A 14,573-nucleotide genomic window follows, 5' to 3' on the forward strand; every position below is an offset into this window, starting at 1 on the left:
GCACGCTGAGCTAACACACATGGGACTCAGGAGTCCCAAGATTTACTGTAAATTATTGCAATATGAGAAAACACGAGGCATTAGCAAAAAAGACATTAGTAAATGCAAGCTCCTCTCTGTTTGTTGGACATTCTGGGGCTTTGCAAGGGGGGTGAAGCTGTGGGTATTAAAGGCACTCCATGTACCACTGAACACATTCCACGTCACACCATCCCTTCAGAAAGGAATAAAACAAAGAGGATCCTTTGGAGCTCTAAAAAGCTATGCCTTGAATGTGCAAATGCAAGCCAGAACTCTCTCTGGCTCCTACTCACTGATCTTTATTTCAGACAGATATTTACTGCAATTTTATTAAAAGGAGGATATTCTGTATTCAAAACAATTTTGCAAAGCATATAAACATGGGTGCTTTATTTTGTGGACAAAAAGTTAGGGACAAATTGCTACAAAAGTCATATGAAAAACCTTCTCCTTAAAATAAATTAAATATATCTAGAGGCAAAAAAAATTTGTTGTCACATCAAGAGTTAGTAGGAACTGTGAATACCTGAAACTCATCTTTGAGATGTGAAGAGTTTGTCTGAGAGTCTATTCTAATCATATCAAAATAAGCAGCTTTGAATTCACAGACAGGAATGGCAGTTTCTCCACACAGGCAAGCTTCTAGAATGGCATCATGAATAAAGATGTACTGCTCCTGTCAAATTAGGAAAAGAAACAAAAATTGCAGTCATTTAAAACCAACAGATCTTTCCTTCTTTCAGGATAAACAGGTCTACTGCACACTCTTAAACCCATTCAAAGTACTGTCCATCAATCCATTAAATAATAAGCAGTCTTGTTTTTACTGGGGTGCAGTGAACAAGGATGTTTCCTCCAGGACCAATTTAAATTCAGTAAAACTTAACAGAACAGGGATAGTAATTTATTTAAGAGATTTTCAGTTTTCTTGTAGTGCTTGTGGGTTTCTGTGCATATGCCAAAGGCTTGTTTGCTTTATCAATTTTTTTAAAATAGCTCTCAATCTTCTGATGTTAGTAGAAAGTGTAAATTGCTTCAAGCACTACTAGTGTGATTAGCAAGTATTTGGCACACTGCATTCTCCTTATGCATGTGCAAGCTACTGCATCAGTTGCCTCATATTTGGCTCTAGGCCACTAATAAATTCCAGTGTGTTCAAACAGAAGCACCATTTCTTCCCATTTTTACTAACTTGCCTTGTGAGAGCCTGAGTCCTAGATAACTGCATTACTGTTTCAGTTAGGCCTCCTGTCAATTTTTACACAAAATGCTCATTATATTTACTCACCCTGAGAGCAATAGATGCAAACCTTTTCTAGAACTGTGCCAGCCTCACGTAGGTATTGTGAATACCAACAAGGCTCTTAAGAGCACAAAATTTAACATGTGCCTGTAAAAGCAGCACATGTCCAAGGACCACAGTCATCTTCTGGCTTTACAGCCTTACCTACACAGTTATGGAGCTATTGTTGACTGTATGACCATCACAAGGACTTGATGCAATGACAGCTTTGTTTTGCTGTGCAAGCATGAACCTCTGAGAGAATGTGAGAGGTAAGAGCCAAAAGGGAGAGAAAGGAATAATAGTAGATGTGTTAATTCACATGCAAGTGCAGATTAGACTGGGAGGGTTAAAGCAGTCACACTGAAACACTCCACCCCATGCTCTTCCCAAAGGTTAATGGGCATATAGCAGGAGCAGTTGACCAGGACCATCATTCATTGATAGGTTCAACCTATTGGCATAGGTTGCAGCATGGAATAAAAACTGCACCAAATTACACTGGCATGTTTGGCTGCCATCTGCAGAGATTTCCGTGAGGTCATAGGTTAAATAACATCTCAAGTACACATCCTTATGGAGGGCAGGAGAGAGAAGTGGTGAACCATGTCAAGTAATCTGCCAAGAGAAACCAATAACCTGTGTTTCTTTGGAAGCTCAGTGGTACTCTGGTGGCAGAGTGGGAGCTTCTAGAACTTCATTCCTAAGGCAATAGTTTTATTGTGAAGCTGCTGAAGGTGTGTTGAAAGACCAAGAGTAAAAATATGGAAAAGATTCACAGCAAGGTTAATAAAGCAAACAAAAACAGAATTGAAAAGAGAGTGTGAAATGGACTTCAAGTTCACCAGTCAAGTTATAGATAAAGTGACTGAAGATTGTCTAAAACAAGTGTCAGCCTGCTGAAATTCCACCTTTGAGATCCTGGGATTGCTAATATCAGAGCTGGGAAGAGATATCCCAGACAAGCCTAAGGTAAGGTCTTCCCTGAAAAAAATCTTTCTTTCCTTTTGTTACCTAGTTGGGAGGGCACTTGTTTCTGTGAAGACTACAAGAGTTGGCAGATTTGTTGCACCACCCTGGTTCTGGGTGCTTTTACACTCAGCAATTGTCCCCAGTGGAGGCACCCCCTTGGCAGGGCTACCACCTGCTCACTTTGCAGAGTCACAGTGAAATCCTGACCTAGAATGTTTCAAAAAGCATCAGGTGCTTCAAAGGCAAACTGCTGTACCTCAGTTTGTACCATGTTGATGCGCCGGGACCGCAAAGCTTTGACACAGTTGTAGATATCTACAACCCCTTCTCTTTCTGCCATATCCAACATGATATCAATCACAATATAACAGCCTGTCCGTCCAGCACCAGCACTGAAAAGAATCAGTAAATACTGTTAAGAATAGCCCCAGAAAAACATCCACAAACTTCATAATCATTATTGAGAAAATTATTATAAAATCATTCTGTGTTTTATCACAACCACTATCTAATTTCTATCTTCTCTCCTTCTCATCATAATGTCCTTTAAATCTTTTGATGTGTTCAAGACAAATTTTTTCTATCACATTTGATTCACTAAGTAACAGCAAAAAAAAGTTTATTCCTTTTATCACCCAGATCAAGAATTAAATTTAAAAAGTTAGTTTAACTGAAATCTAAAGATTGATTAAACTTATGCACTTCATAATATTATTGTTTTTCTTTAATAAGACTAAGAATGATTTTTAAACAATCTATTACCATAAGAAACTCAAATGTATGTTTTACCAGGCAAGTTCCAAGCTTGTTCAGACAGCACATTAAACAATATCCAGAAGATTCACTTATGATTTATTTTGGCTTTACATAAAGCTATGGACTATTTTTGCACAGTGAATTATTGTAATCTGTAAAAAGGCTGAGTAACTTTATCTACAAAATGTAATTAAACATTTGACTAAAATACTTAGGTAAATCAAACGTGTAGAAAGCAAATTCTATTTGTCAAAGGATGGTGTCCCAACAACATAACCTTGCAAAATCTGCACAGGAGAAACCTTCTGTATTTGTTGCCACTAACCTCATTCCATCTTTCTTCATCTACTCCCTTACTTTGCTTTAAATTAATAATCTGTTCAGACATTATATGCAACACCAAGCTATCAAAGCAGATGTATCTGCACTCATTCTCAAATGCTATCACAAAATTGTTGAAGGCTACCTAAAATGATTGCCTGAAGTATCGTGATTTATCTGGTGCAGCTGTTGTGGGAAAAAGAAAATCTCAGAATATTCTATTTAAGAAAAGAATCTGGTTATTTTCGAACATTGCTGTAGACAGCCAAGTCCTACTGCAGTGTGAATTAGGCAATTCAAAAAGGGAAGAATGAAAACAGAGCACTTCAAAATGATGGATGCTTCAGAAGAGACTGCTGTAAATAACCATATAAACAGTTGTGAAAAATACAAATCTACGCCTTTGGCACATACCTGCAATGGACAACAATAGGCCCTGCACTAGGAGGGTTAGATAATTTGACTCTTCGTATAAAGGAAAGTAGTCCTGTGGCATTGTAAGGAACTCCATGATCTGGCCAGCCAGTGAAATGAAACTGTTTAACTTCACGGATTTCATTGTAGCCCCTCTGTAAAAGGCAAAAAAAAAGGTTATGAAATTCAAAGTATTTCATGGACTAGATATTATCTGGCTCAAATAATTATCACACATATTGGTAGAATCTACATGCAGTTTTCATAATTTCATCAATTATTTAAAGCAACAATTGATAGGAAGATTAGAGATGTCATTGGGTTATTTTAATTTTGAAGTTTGTAATTTTTACTTTAGATATTAGGTATGCTAGTTTTGCTGCAGTGAAGATTTCTTTTTTAATAGACTTTGATGCATTTCACATTGATTTTCAGAAGTTTTGCTAACTAGGGCAAGGGCCTGCTACATTTAAAGGCAAATATGATTTAGCATAAGACCACAACTGTATCGCAGAAAGTATTCACAGAATTTGTCCTTTGATTGAGATTGACTCAGCAGCGGTCAGAACAGAGGGCTAAGGGATGAACAGCAGGCATGACTCATAATCTGGTACTTGAGTTTAGCTCAGAAGTGTGACTGTGGAGAAGAGGTGACTTTCAGAGGAGAATGGCAGCAGCTGACATTTCTGGGGAAATTCAAAGTCCCACAGTGAGATGCATGCCTGGGCAGCGCTGATGCAATGCACAACTCCCATGGTAAGGTAAGGCTGCCTATATTGTGGCCCAGCTAAGAAGCCAGAAGGATTTGGTATTCCACAGAAACATCAGCATAGCCTCTTTCATCCTCCTTGCTACCAGGAAACAGTATTTCGCTAAGCCCTTTCAAAATGCGCTCACCCTTCCCAGAGTGAAGGTCCTGACGACGTATTCCGCGAGGGGCTCCACCTCTACGCAAGTCACTTTGAAGTCCCCATAAACTTCAGTGTCGTCAGGCCAGTACTTGTAACACTTGACCTAAATAAAAAATGGGTACGATTTTACACCAAGGGAAAAGAAAAGCTTGAGGATACTGTACTGCATGTACTGCATTACATCACATTTATTTCCAAAATGACTGTGCATTCATGTGGCTTGTCATGGCTAGTGGCTGTTATGTCAAGTTAAGCATTAGCTACAAGGAGTTTCCACTGCTTTACACAGCTGCATTCAGGTGCCAAATTCACTTCTAAATGAGCATTTGTATTTTCTTTAGTGCTGAGCTGTGGAATATATTTCCACTTATGATAAATTGTGATGCATTTTGTACCCATAATCAAACTGTTGCAAGTAATCCCAGATACCTTATAGACTTCCCTGAGGCCTGTATTACTGCTAAACTGTAAATAATTTGCTGGTTTCTAGCCACTGATATAGGAGCACATTTCCTTTACTACTCTTCTCATTTGAGTGACACTATACAAATCAATTATGCTGAAATATAAATTTTGGATTCAGACAATTTTCCACTACGCATGAAAGCAACACAGCATCAGTTTTTAGAAGTTGCTTTTAGACAATATCATAACTGCAACATTGCCAGGACTCCTTCCCCTTGGCCCCTCAGGATGCACAGCTGCCCTTCTCCAGACCCTTTACATTCTGCCCATAGTATGCCTTGTCAGCAGTTTTTTTCTTTACACTTGCAGCATTAAAAGAAAAACAAATCCAAAAACTTACTCTTCCAACTTCAACTAAATTTGTGACCATCACAACACAAGCTGACTGCTCCTGCCATATCATTCTCCAAAAGTCATAAACAGTCTCATGAACTGGACCTGTAAGAAAAAAATCCAGGTAATATTCTGTAAAAAAATAACAGTCAAAGTGAATGCTAAGAATAAAATCCAGTGTGTTTCAGAGCTGATGCATGTGAGCACATTTGCTCAGAGAAGAAAATTTTGTGAAACCACATCATCCTGCGATTGCGCTGATTTCCAGATTATACTGTTACTTCTAACCAGTGCTGGATATTCTCAATTTAACTGAATTACCACTTGAAAGGAAATAATGACAGGTGTTTCATGTAGCAAAATGACAGAAGTTTCTTGAGAACTACAAGGACACAGCAATGTGTGACTTCATCTATAGTTACACCTCTAGTTTTTTTTTACATTTGTTAAATATATTGTGTTGAGAATGAGTTTCTTCAGGTGCTCACCAAGGAGATGCCCATGCCAGAGTGAAGTATCAGGCAGGAGCGTGCCGGTACAGATACTCTGCACTTGCTATCCACTTCCTGGCAAGCACGGATGCACAACTAGGCACTGAGCCAGACACTTCCCCCTGAAGTGTATTTAAACCAACTTAAGTACTTTTCTGTGAGGCAATGAGAAGCACATGTTTAAGTTTTGCTTCTTGCTCTGCTGCAGAGACATGTTCAGTTGAGTGACAGAGGCATTTACCCTGTTAAAATAGTCTCCAAAACAGCTCCTTTACCACCATCCAGCAGTGCTGTACATATTACTGTATACAACAGACATAGAATCACAGAATTATCTGGAAAAGACCTTTAACATCATCAAGTCCAACTATAAACCTAACGTTGCCAAGCACACCACTAACCTTAAGTACCACATTTGAAGACTCAAAACACATTCTTTCATATGCTAGATCAAAGGCTGCACACAAAAGCAGCAATAAATTTTTCTCTCCTTTACACACTATTATGTGCAATGATTTTCATAGTAAAACAGAAGTAAAATACAAATGTAGACTTAATGCCATGTAGAGACCTATTTAGGCAGCACTTACACAAAAATAAAAACCAAATGTGGTCAGAACTCTAAGCATCCTGCTTTAAAATAAGTTTTTACTTTGACTTTCTTGTGTGCACCTAGAATCAACTGAGGGACAAATAATAGGATATTTCCAGGCAGCTATCTGATTATGCTGACAGATCAAATAATGGCACAACTAAATCTAATTATTTTTACTTTAAATCATAGCCTCTGATATTTCAGTGCAATCTTAGATTAATCTATTTGGTTTTACTCATTGTGAGGTGTTCTATCAGAAAAACAAACCAAAAAATATGAATTTTTTTTTTTCTCTAGCAATTCTTTTTATTAGTAGGGTGTTATATGATAAAGATTTGCCATACTCCTTTGTACGAAGAGTCTGTATCCTCTGGCATTACTTTACCCAGATTTTCTGAAAGAGTTTAATTTATCATTACTATCTTCACTGCATCCTGGACCAAGTTGTAGACAGCAAAATAAAACATAATATGGAAGGAAAAATGCCTCAAGGCAGGTTGAAACTGTTCTCTGCTCATGTCTCTTTTCCCTATTCATCTTCATAATTGGAAATCATGGTAGTAGGTTCTGACTTTATCAGCTGAATTTATCACTGACAGATTTGCTCAATAGCTAATTAACATGATACATTAGTGCAATTTTTGAATTTATTCACATTCCACCCAAACATACTATGTTAATTTACCATAACACAAGATGACAACTCATAATACTGGGTATGCTTTACTTTCTTCTACTTCTTTTTTACCAAAACACTGTGGAACTCTACAGAGAACAATTGTTTGATTTGATTAAAGCTGGCAGATCCTTACCTTGGGTTGCAATGTAGTGACTTGGTCTCTGATATCCCTAAAACAGCAATATAAGTTGGTTTGAGTACCATATTAGTAACAAAGAGTGGAAAATAAAAGCATAAGGATACTACAGAATCCTTATATCTAGACAACATTTTCAGAACAAACCAATATTTAAGAGCAGCATGAAGCTCAAAACCTAAAAAACCAGTTAATATTGAAAAGGTTTGAATGACAACAGATAAAATGAAAATAAGAACATCTGACTTGAACAGACATTGTAGTGTACCAGGAAGGAATACTCTAGACTGGTCCCTTGCACCCAAAAATGAGTCTTCTATTGACATTATTTCCCTAGCTGTATATATTTGGGCTTTTATTTAAAATTTAATAAAAATTCTCTGCCACCACATTATCTCACAGCTGATCTGTGCTCCCAGCTTAGCCAATATGAAAAAATACACACCTTTTGTATTCTTATAAACAGAGAATCACTGTAAGGCACAAAGAGGGATGTGCTTCAGCCCTAACTAAAGGGGACAAACACATTGGTGTGTGCACAGAATCAACGTCCTACTGCAGTGAAATCTGCTCGACTGTACAAAGTGTGCATCAGTTACAGTGGGCATGATACACACAAGTATATACACAGTCTTAAACACACACACACATATATATTTATATATAGGTAAATAGATAATCCTACACAGGTAGGCCTTTCCAGATAGCTGGATCTACAGCAATGCTAGCAGCACTAATTGTCCACATAAAAACTACAAGATAAAGATCTATTGCTCTTGAGGAAATAATTCGGAGTATATTTTGACCAGTGCCAGCAATTTAGCTACAAAGAGGAAGGAAAGTTTAGTGTTGCTGGTGAGAAGACAATACTGAATTTCACAATGTGGCAATGTTCATAACTCCAGTTATTCTCCAGGTTAAGTTTTATTAGGCCACTTGCTGGAAGTACTGCATTACAGGGAGTACAGGCCCTCTGATTCCTGGTATTCACAAGATGCTACTAAAGTGAAGGATTTCAGTGTACACAAGGAGTTTATATTCTTTTCCACAGACTGCTTCATTATCCTGTCTAGAGTGAGAGCACCTTCCTCTGGGGCTTCTAAAAAAACATTTGAATATCTTATTCTTGGCTTTACAGGAGACCGAAATTGCATCAAATGACAAAAGAATTTCTCCTGAAGTCCTTAATATGAAGTCACATCTTAAAATTATGGAAGTAGAACCTGTGCTACACAGGTTTACACTTAGTAATGGTTTTGAGAAGAAGATGAAAGTGTCACTTAAAAATTGTAAAATGCCAATTTTAACTTATAACTTTCTTGCCTACTTCTAATGAGATTCAATTCACTCCTAAATAAGAAAATCAATATCCTCAGGGAATTATTAAAAATCTGTGAGTTTTCTTGTTTCAGGCCCCAGGCAAAATATCACAGGCCTACCATTTCACAGAGATTGCCATGCTAAAATATCCAAATAAAAAAGACAGAAATATATCTGGAGCTAAATCTTTATATCCTGGAAAGTCAAAAGGGTCTTAAATAACTTATCAACTAAAAGTGGTCAAGAAAAACTACTAAGGTGCAATTATAAAGAAAAGCAATCAAAGCCATGGATTTCAAAAACACTTGTCATAGCTATTTCACTACCTTCCAAATGGCTTTGGAATTGATTTGAATATAACAACTTGTTTATTCCTAAGGTGTTAATTACAGAAAAGCAATATTGTGTTAGTCAAATTGCCTGGCAAAATTTGGATCAGTTTTTAAAGTTTATAAACTAATTTGTATTCTGATTCAAGTATGGAATTTCAAATTTTAGAGATTTTTTGCAGAAGTGAGGAAATTTCCGTGTTAAAAAATATATATATATGTATGTGTGTGTGTGTGTGTGTTTGTGTATATACTTTGTAATACCTAAATTAGCACCTAAAGCAAATTTTAGCTAAATATTGCTTGTCTAAAACATTGTTAAAAACAAACAAACAAACAAAAAACCCCCACAACCTACATATGTCATTACCCCTCCTTTTTTTACTAAACACATATTGTGACTATTCCACAGGTATATTTTAAAGCAACTACAGTGCAGCCTACTATCTAGCTTCTTACACACACATGGGAAGGGGAAAAGAAAAGCTAGTGGCCAAAATGACCACTAAAAAATGGGAATAGCAAATTCTCTTTAACAGATAGGTTCATCTGAGTTACCTAACATCCAATAATATTCAGGGCTAAGCTAAAAGGCTAAATTATCTTTTCAAAACAGGTACAAAAAATATTCAGACAGAAAATAAAATTTTTAAAGGAACAGATGAGATAAATTAGATGAGGCATGCATAGTTATCAACTGATAAAAATAGAAGAAGAAAGTAATTAATAACAATATCTATATTAAATATTTACAATAGTATGCTGTTATTCACATATAGTGGTACTTACATCCCTGTACAGCCAAATCTACAGCCCAAACCAAAGTCAGATGTGAAAGAAAGCACAACAATGTCAGTGAGTACTAGGACGTAGAACAAGGAAAGTGTACATTTGTTCTTAATAAAAGAAAGCTTTCAATAATTTTGTAGCATAACATGCAATAATTTCACATAGAGAAGCTGGCAAATTGAGAGGGAGAAAGCTGTGCATTCCACTCACATCTATGTAGTTGGCATTAATGTAATCTGAAGATGGATCATCTTCAACAGGTTGCAAAATCACCCTGGAGTGGTCATCTGCAAAAACCAAGTGGTTACATAGCCTTTTTGAAGTGTGATTTTTAAGTAAGATATTAACGGTAAGTCATCCAGAAAACCAAAATCAGCTGGCATAAGCACCTCACAATTTACAATCCTTAAATACAAATTGTTTACACAGAAACACAAAGAACCATTTTGTCTGAGGGCTGCAATTACTTCAAAAAACCTTCACTACATTTCATTAAGCGCAGCTGAAAGGTATTGGCACTGTCACAAGTGGTTAAAAAGACACAAAGAAACCAGGTTACTTGCTCAAAGTCCCTTTCAACATCAGCTCCACTGCTGGTAATCTAGAAAACCAAAAATGCTGATTACTGTTTCCTCACTTCCAACCCAAGCCTGCTCAAGTTCATATTGAGACATTAATGAAATCAAGACAAAGGAGTTAGCAATGCACTTGGGATTCGATGAAGAGGTAACTCTGCCCATTCAGGGACTTCCCAGGCACGGTGATTCCTGCGTGTTCCATTGCATGGGTAAAACAATACAAATTGCAAACAAACAGAATTGACACCCAAATGAGTGCCAGCATGTTGCTGATATATGCTTACCACAGCTTGCACAACAGAGATGCAAATGCGAAATTCAGCCTGAGTTAATAAAGGAAGAAAGTTGAACTGTGAAGAACAATAAAAACAACAAAAAAGAAAAAGCTGAGAAAGGCACTGTTCTGCTTCTCCACTGCAGGTATTAAGCAGCTGTGCCACTGGAGACTTGCAAAGGAAGAGAGAGCATGGCCCGAGTAACACACGAGTAGAGCTATCGCTCAAAGCGAGGACACCGATACTCACATGCTATAATGTTTCCATAGCGGTTCTTTGTTCTGTTTTGATCCTTCTTAGCGACATCCCAAGAAGCTGACTGCCCCTCAAAGAAACTCTATAAATAAAAATGTTCCGAAAGAAAACATTCTGACCATTAATTTATCTCCAAAAATAACAGTTTAAAAGAACTGCCCCACCATAAAGTAAGTTCAGCTTTGCTCGCCTGCCCTGGTCACCCAGGCAGTGCCATGGTACAGAAATCTCTAGAGAAGAAGGAGCCTCTGTCCCTCTGACTGCTACCGGTTAGCGGGCAACTCACTGAGGAACTCCACAGCGATTTCAAATCCTGTAATTGCTGGAAGGCTAAACTTGCTTATACATCCTTGCTATGGAGGAATGACAGTAAACTGAGAAAGGACAGAGATACTGATCACTCTTCTTACAAGACGGTGTAATATAGGCCCTGTTTACTACAGCATTACATTGCTTTCCACATTACTTAGTGAAACACCTTTCCTTCCTACAGAGACATCAGGAACTCTCCTCTGCCAATGTTCATTGTTCTTTTTGCCTTTCCTCATATCCCTACCTCTAGTCACTAGCAAAATTGTTCTACATATTTGAACTCTTAAGATTTTGATCTCTCAGTATTGATAGAAGCAGTTTTTATTTCTCCTTGGCTTTCTCTTCATTGCCCGTAGACATTTTACTGCTGTCGTAGATCTATGCTACTCCTTCCTTCCAGATGATCTCTTATCCTGGGTAAGTTATCTCCAGAAAATCCACAGTAGCCATGGAATCAGAACTTTAATGCACAGTGAGAAGCCCAAAGCAGGGAATAGATGTCATGGATAGAGATAGAAGAAGTAGCAAGCAGGAAAACACCTGATACAGCATCAGGGACCACCCTCCCCCCAAGTAGTGGCTGACACTTGGTCTTAGCCTTGAAGATAGGCAGAGCATAACAGAGCATGTTTAAGTAAAAGAGAGGAAAAGAGCATAATATTCTTTTAAAAACCACACATTTATTTATTCCAGTTCTTATGTTTACAGTAGAGACAGCTGCAGAAAGGAGAGAAGGTTGAAAACTGTGTCAGAAGAGATTGCTTACTCAGAGAAAACTTATTGTAAACCTAGCTGTATTGTGAGCAACCTTGGCAGTCCCATTCCCATCTTTACTGTGTGTCCTGCCTCATATTCTATTCCCTAAGAATCACAACAGATTCAGAGATCAGAAGCCAAATGAATCTATACTCATCTTCTACCTCCAGGGCTGGGAATTTCTTGCTTCCATTTTAACATTAAAGTTGTAAGTAGACATGCCCAGGCAGGTTTAATTAGAACTTCAAGACGTTACTACCCTTATTATCTCTTTACTGCTTCTCAACTGGAGCTATGTCCCAGTATTGCCCTACTGAGATGCTAAAATAAATCAGGAGAGTGCTTCCAGTCAATGTTTCTTGGAAAACCAGGCAGGTTAAATTCTTTTTTTTAACCTAATCCAGGAGATCTGCACTAAAAATAGCTCACAAAACTAATTACAGCATTTCCACTAAAGAGCAGCAACAAAAGAGTGGCAACTTCTTACAATATGTCAAAAAGATTCTTTTTATACCCTAGGGAACACACAGGGATTTTCTACCAGGCAGCTGTAAAGGCCCAAACCATTGGACTCCATTTACTATTTCACTTTTGGGTTACATATATAAGAATCTTAAGCCTGTTAATCTGTTTTTCACTTAAACCCATGACATTTAGTTCCATCCTTCTGCAATACAATGCAAACAAAAGGCTGCCCATTTCAAAGGGATTTTTCCTAGCAAAGCCCCACCGCTGGAGATCTCACCTCATACTCCTCTTTAAATCCATAGCTGTCAGAGGTCTTCATTAGGTTAATATGCTGCAGAAGATCAGCCACCCTGATGGCAGGGTGCAGCTGCCCAGTCTGGTATGGGGATTCTGTGCCTTCGCAGAGATAACGAGGGACATCCAGGAGTCGGCTGGACTCAGCTGTTGCACTGTGATTTTCATCTGTATTCACAAGAAACCAGTGCATTATGTACCCACAGAGCAGTAAAACCTGCTGCTAAACATATCAACATCTATTTTGAACGTCTTCCTTCAAAAACATCTCTAATTTCTGAGGAGGTAAGGCACGTACTCTCCAGCACATAAATACTGTGAAGTACATAAAAGAATTTAACAGCAAACACATACAAACACATATAAAAATCTGCAGTCCTTCATCCAGTAATAAAGATGTCTGAGGGGCATTTTATTTGACACTACAAAACTTTATGACATTAATGTACTTGGAAATTCCAGACTCTATCTACCAAAGTAACATTTTAAGGGCTAATACGTATCAATAGCAATATTATACCTTAAACAATAAATTAGAATAATTTCATAGTGGTATCAGCACATAATTTGTCTAAAGTCAACAAAAAGTGACTTGAAAACCCAGTAAAAAAGAGAAGCAATTATGCCACCATTTCAGAACACCACCTCCACTTAAGAAGATGAATCAGCATGACAGAGTGGTCATTTTAAGTCAGGTCTTTTAGTAGACAAATGAAACTTGAGTTGAGTGTGCTGTTTTAGTCACAACTCTTTGCCCTGTATAAGCAAAGAAGTTTCTTATAGCACTCTCTGTGCTACAAGAATTCTCATATCAAAACCATGTGTCAAAGCTGCATGAGGTCAGCTGCATATATCGTCAATCCCTTCTGAGAAATAGTAATTTTATTCAAATTAGAAATTATCAGATCAAATGAATTTACAGAGGAAGAAAAATTCTAATCTAAGTAGCTACTGAAATGAGAAGTGGGTAGTCAACCCCTCCTAAACTTCTTTGAAATCAGTTTACCACTTTCCTGGCAAAGGATCTAGATTAGGAGGCAAAACTCTAGAAAAAAAATTGACTCCCCAAGGGTTGGATTTTGTACAATTACACCAAAATGTAAACACTATTAATGTCTTCTGGAATTAAATCTCCTGAGAAACATGACTCTTTGAACTGTCACCTGAGTTGTTAATTTCTGTACCTAATTTATGCCTCACTAATCTGCCTAACAAGGTGAGTGACATGCAGCAGTCACTTTTTATTGTTGTGTTACCCATACCAAATCACACACATTTCAAACCACCTCAGGATTTGTAGTTCTCCCCATTGCTCATAGAATACTTACCAGTAATAGGCACTTTAACCCGTTGAAGCAGCAAAAAACAATGAGTGAACAGAACATGAGAAATTTATTTCAGGACTATATTAGAAAATGGCTAAAAGACAGTGACATTCAAAGTTGTTAAATCTTCACAATAGGTAACAATGAAATCCGTTTAAAAAATGTAAGGGCCATATTATTTTACTATCAGTGTGATAATAGGGACTTGGGAAAAGCAAAATTGTCATACCAGCTTGGTGCTAATGTACACAGAATGGAGAGCAGCATTAATAACTTATACATGAAGAAAAAGAAAACTAGTATAGCTAGAAAGTAATAAGAGTTCCATATAAAAACTCCCATTTTCTATGATTTAGAACCCATAAAATATTCCTCTTCTCTAAATAAGGCAGAAGAAAACTGTTTTGTCATGCTGGGCTGAGCAAAGGCTCTATTAAAAATGGAGTAGGCCAAATGATGCAGTTCCAAAGGAACAAGGTTACAGATATCCAGTTTT

The 14,573-nt window shown here is 37.4% G+C and overlaps 1 protein-coding gene across 1 annotated transcript in view; it reads right to left on the reverse strand.

The window, feature by feature from the left end:
* Nucleotides 1–14,573, reverse strand: part of PTPRK (protein tyrosine phosphatase receptor type K) — a 297,434-nt gene that overhangs the window by 10,314 nt on the left and 272,547 nt on the right. Inside the window, exons 17-28 of the mRNA XM_031066727.1 lie at nt 14,081–14,092; nt 12,736–12,920; nt 10,917–11,004; nt 10,025–10,101; nt 9,815–9,832; nt 7,374–7,410; nt 5,483–5,580; nt 4,664–4,780; nt 3,767–3,921; nt 2,532–2,667; nt 539–697; nt 1–5 (exon numbers count right to left, since the gene is read on the reverse strand). The exon at nt 1–5 is cut by the window's left edge and continues 166 nt beyond it. Of these exons, the coding sequence (XP_030922587.1) occupies nt 1–5; nt 539–697; nt 2,532–2,667; nt 3,767–3,921; nt 4,664–4,780; nt 5,483–5,580; nt 7,374–7,410; nt 9,815–9,832; nt 10,025–10,101; nt 10,917–11,004; nt 12,736–12,920; nt 14,081–14,092 (1,087 nt within the window). The remainder of the gene's footprint in view (nt 6–538; nt 698–2,531; nt 2,668–3,766; nt 3,922–4,663; nt 4,781–5,482; nt 5,581–7,373; nt 7,411–9,814; nt 9,833–10,024; nt 10,102–10,916; nt 11,005–12,735; nt 12,921–14,080; nt 14,093–14,573) is intronic.

The sequence above is a fragment of the Geospiza fortis genome, unplaced genomic scaffold (genome assembly GCF_000277835.1).
Source record: "Geospiza fortis unplaced genomic scaffold, GeoFor_1.0 scaffold98, whole genome shotgun sequence".
In the NCBI taxonomy this organism is placed as follows: Eukaryota; Metazoa; Chordata; class Aves; order Passeriformes; family Thraupidae; genus Geospiza; species Geospiza fortis.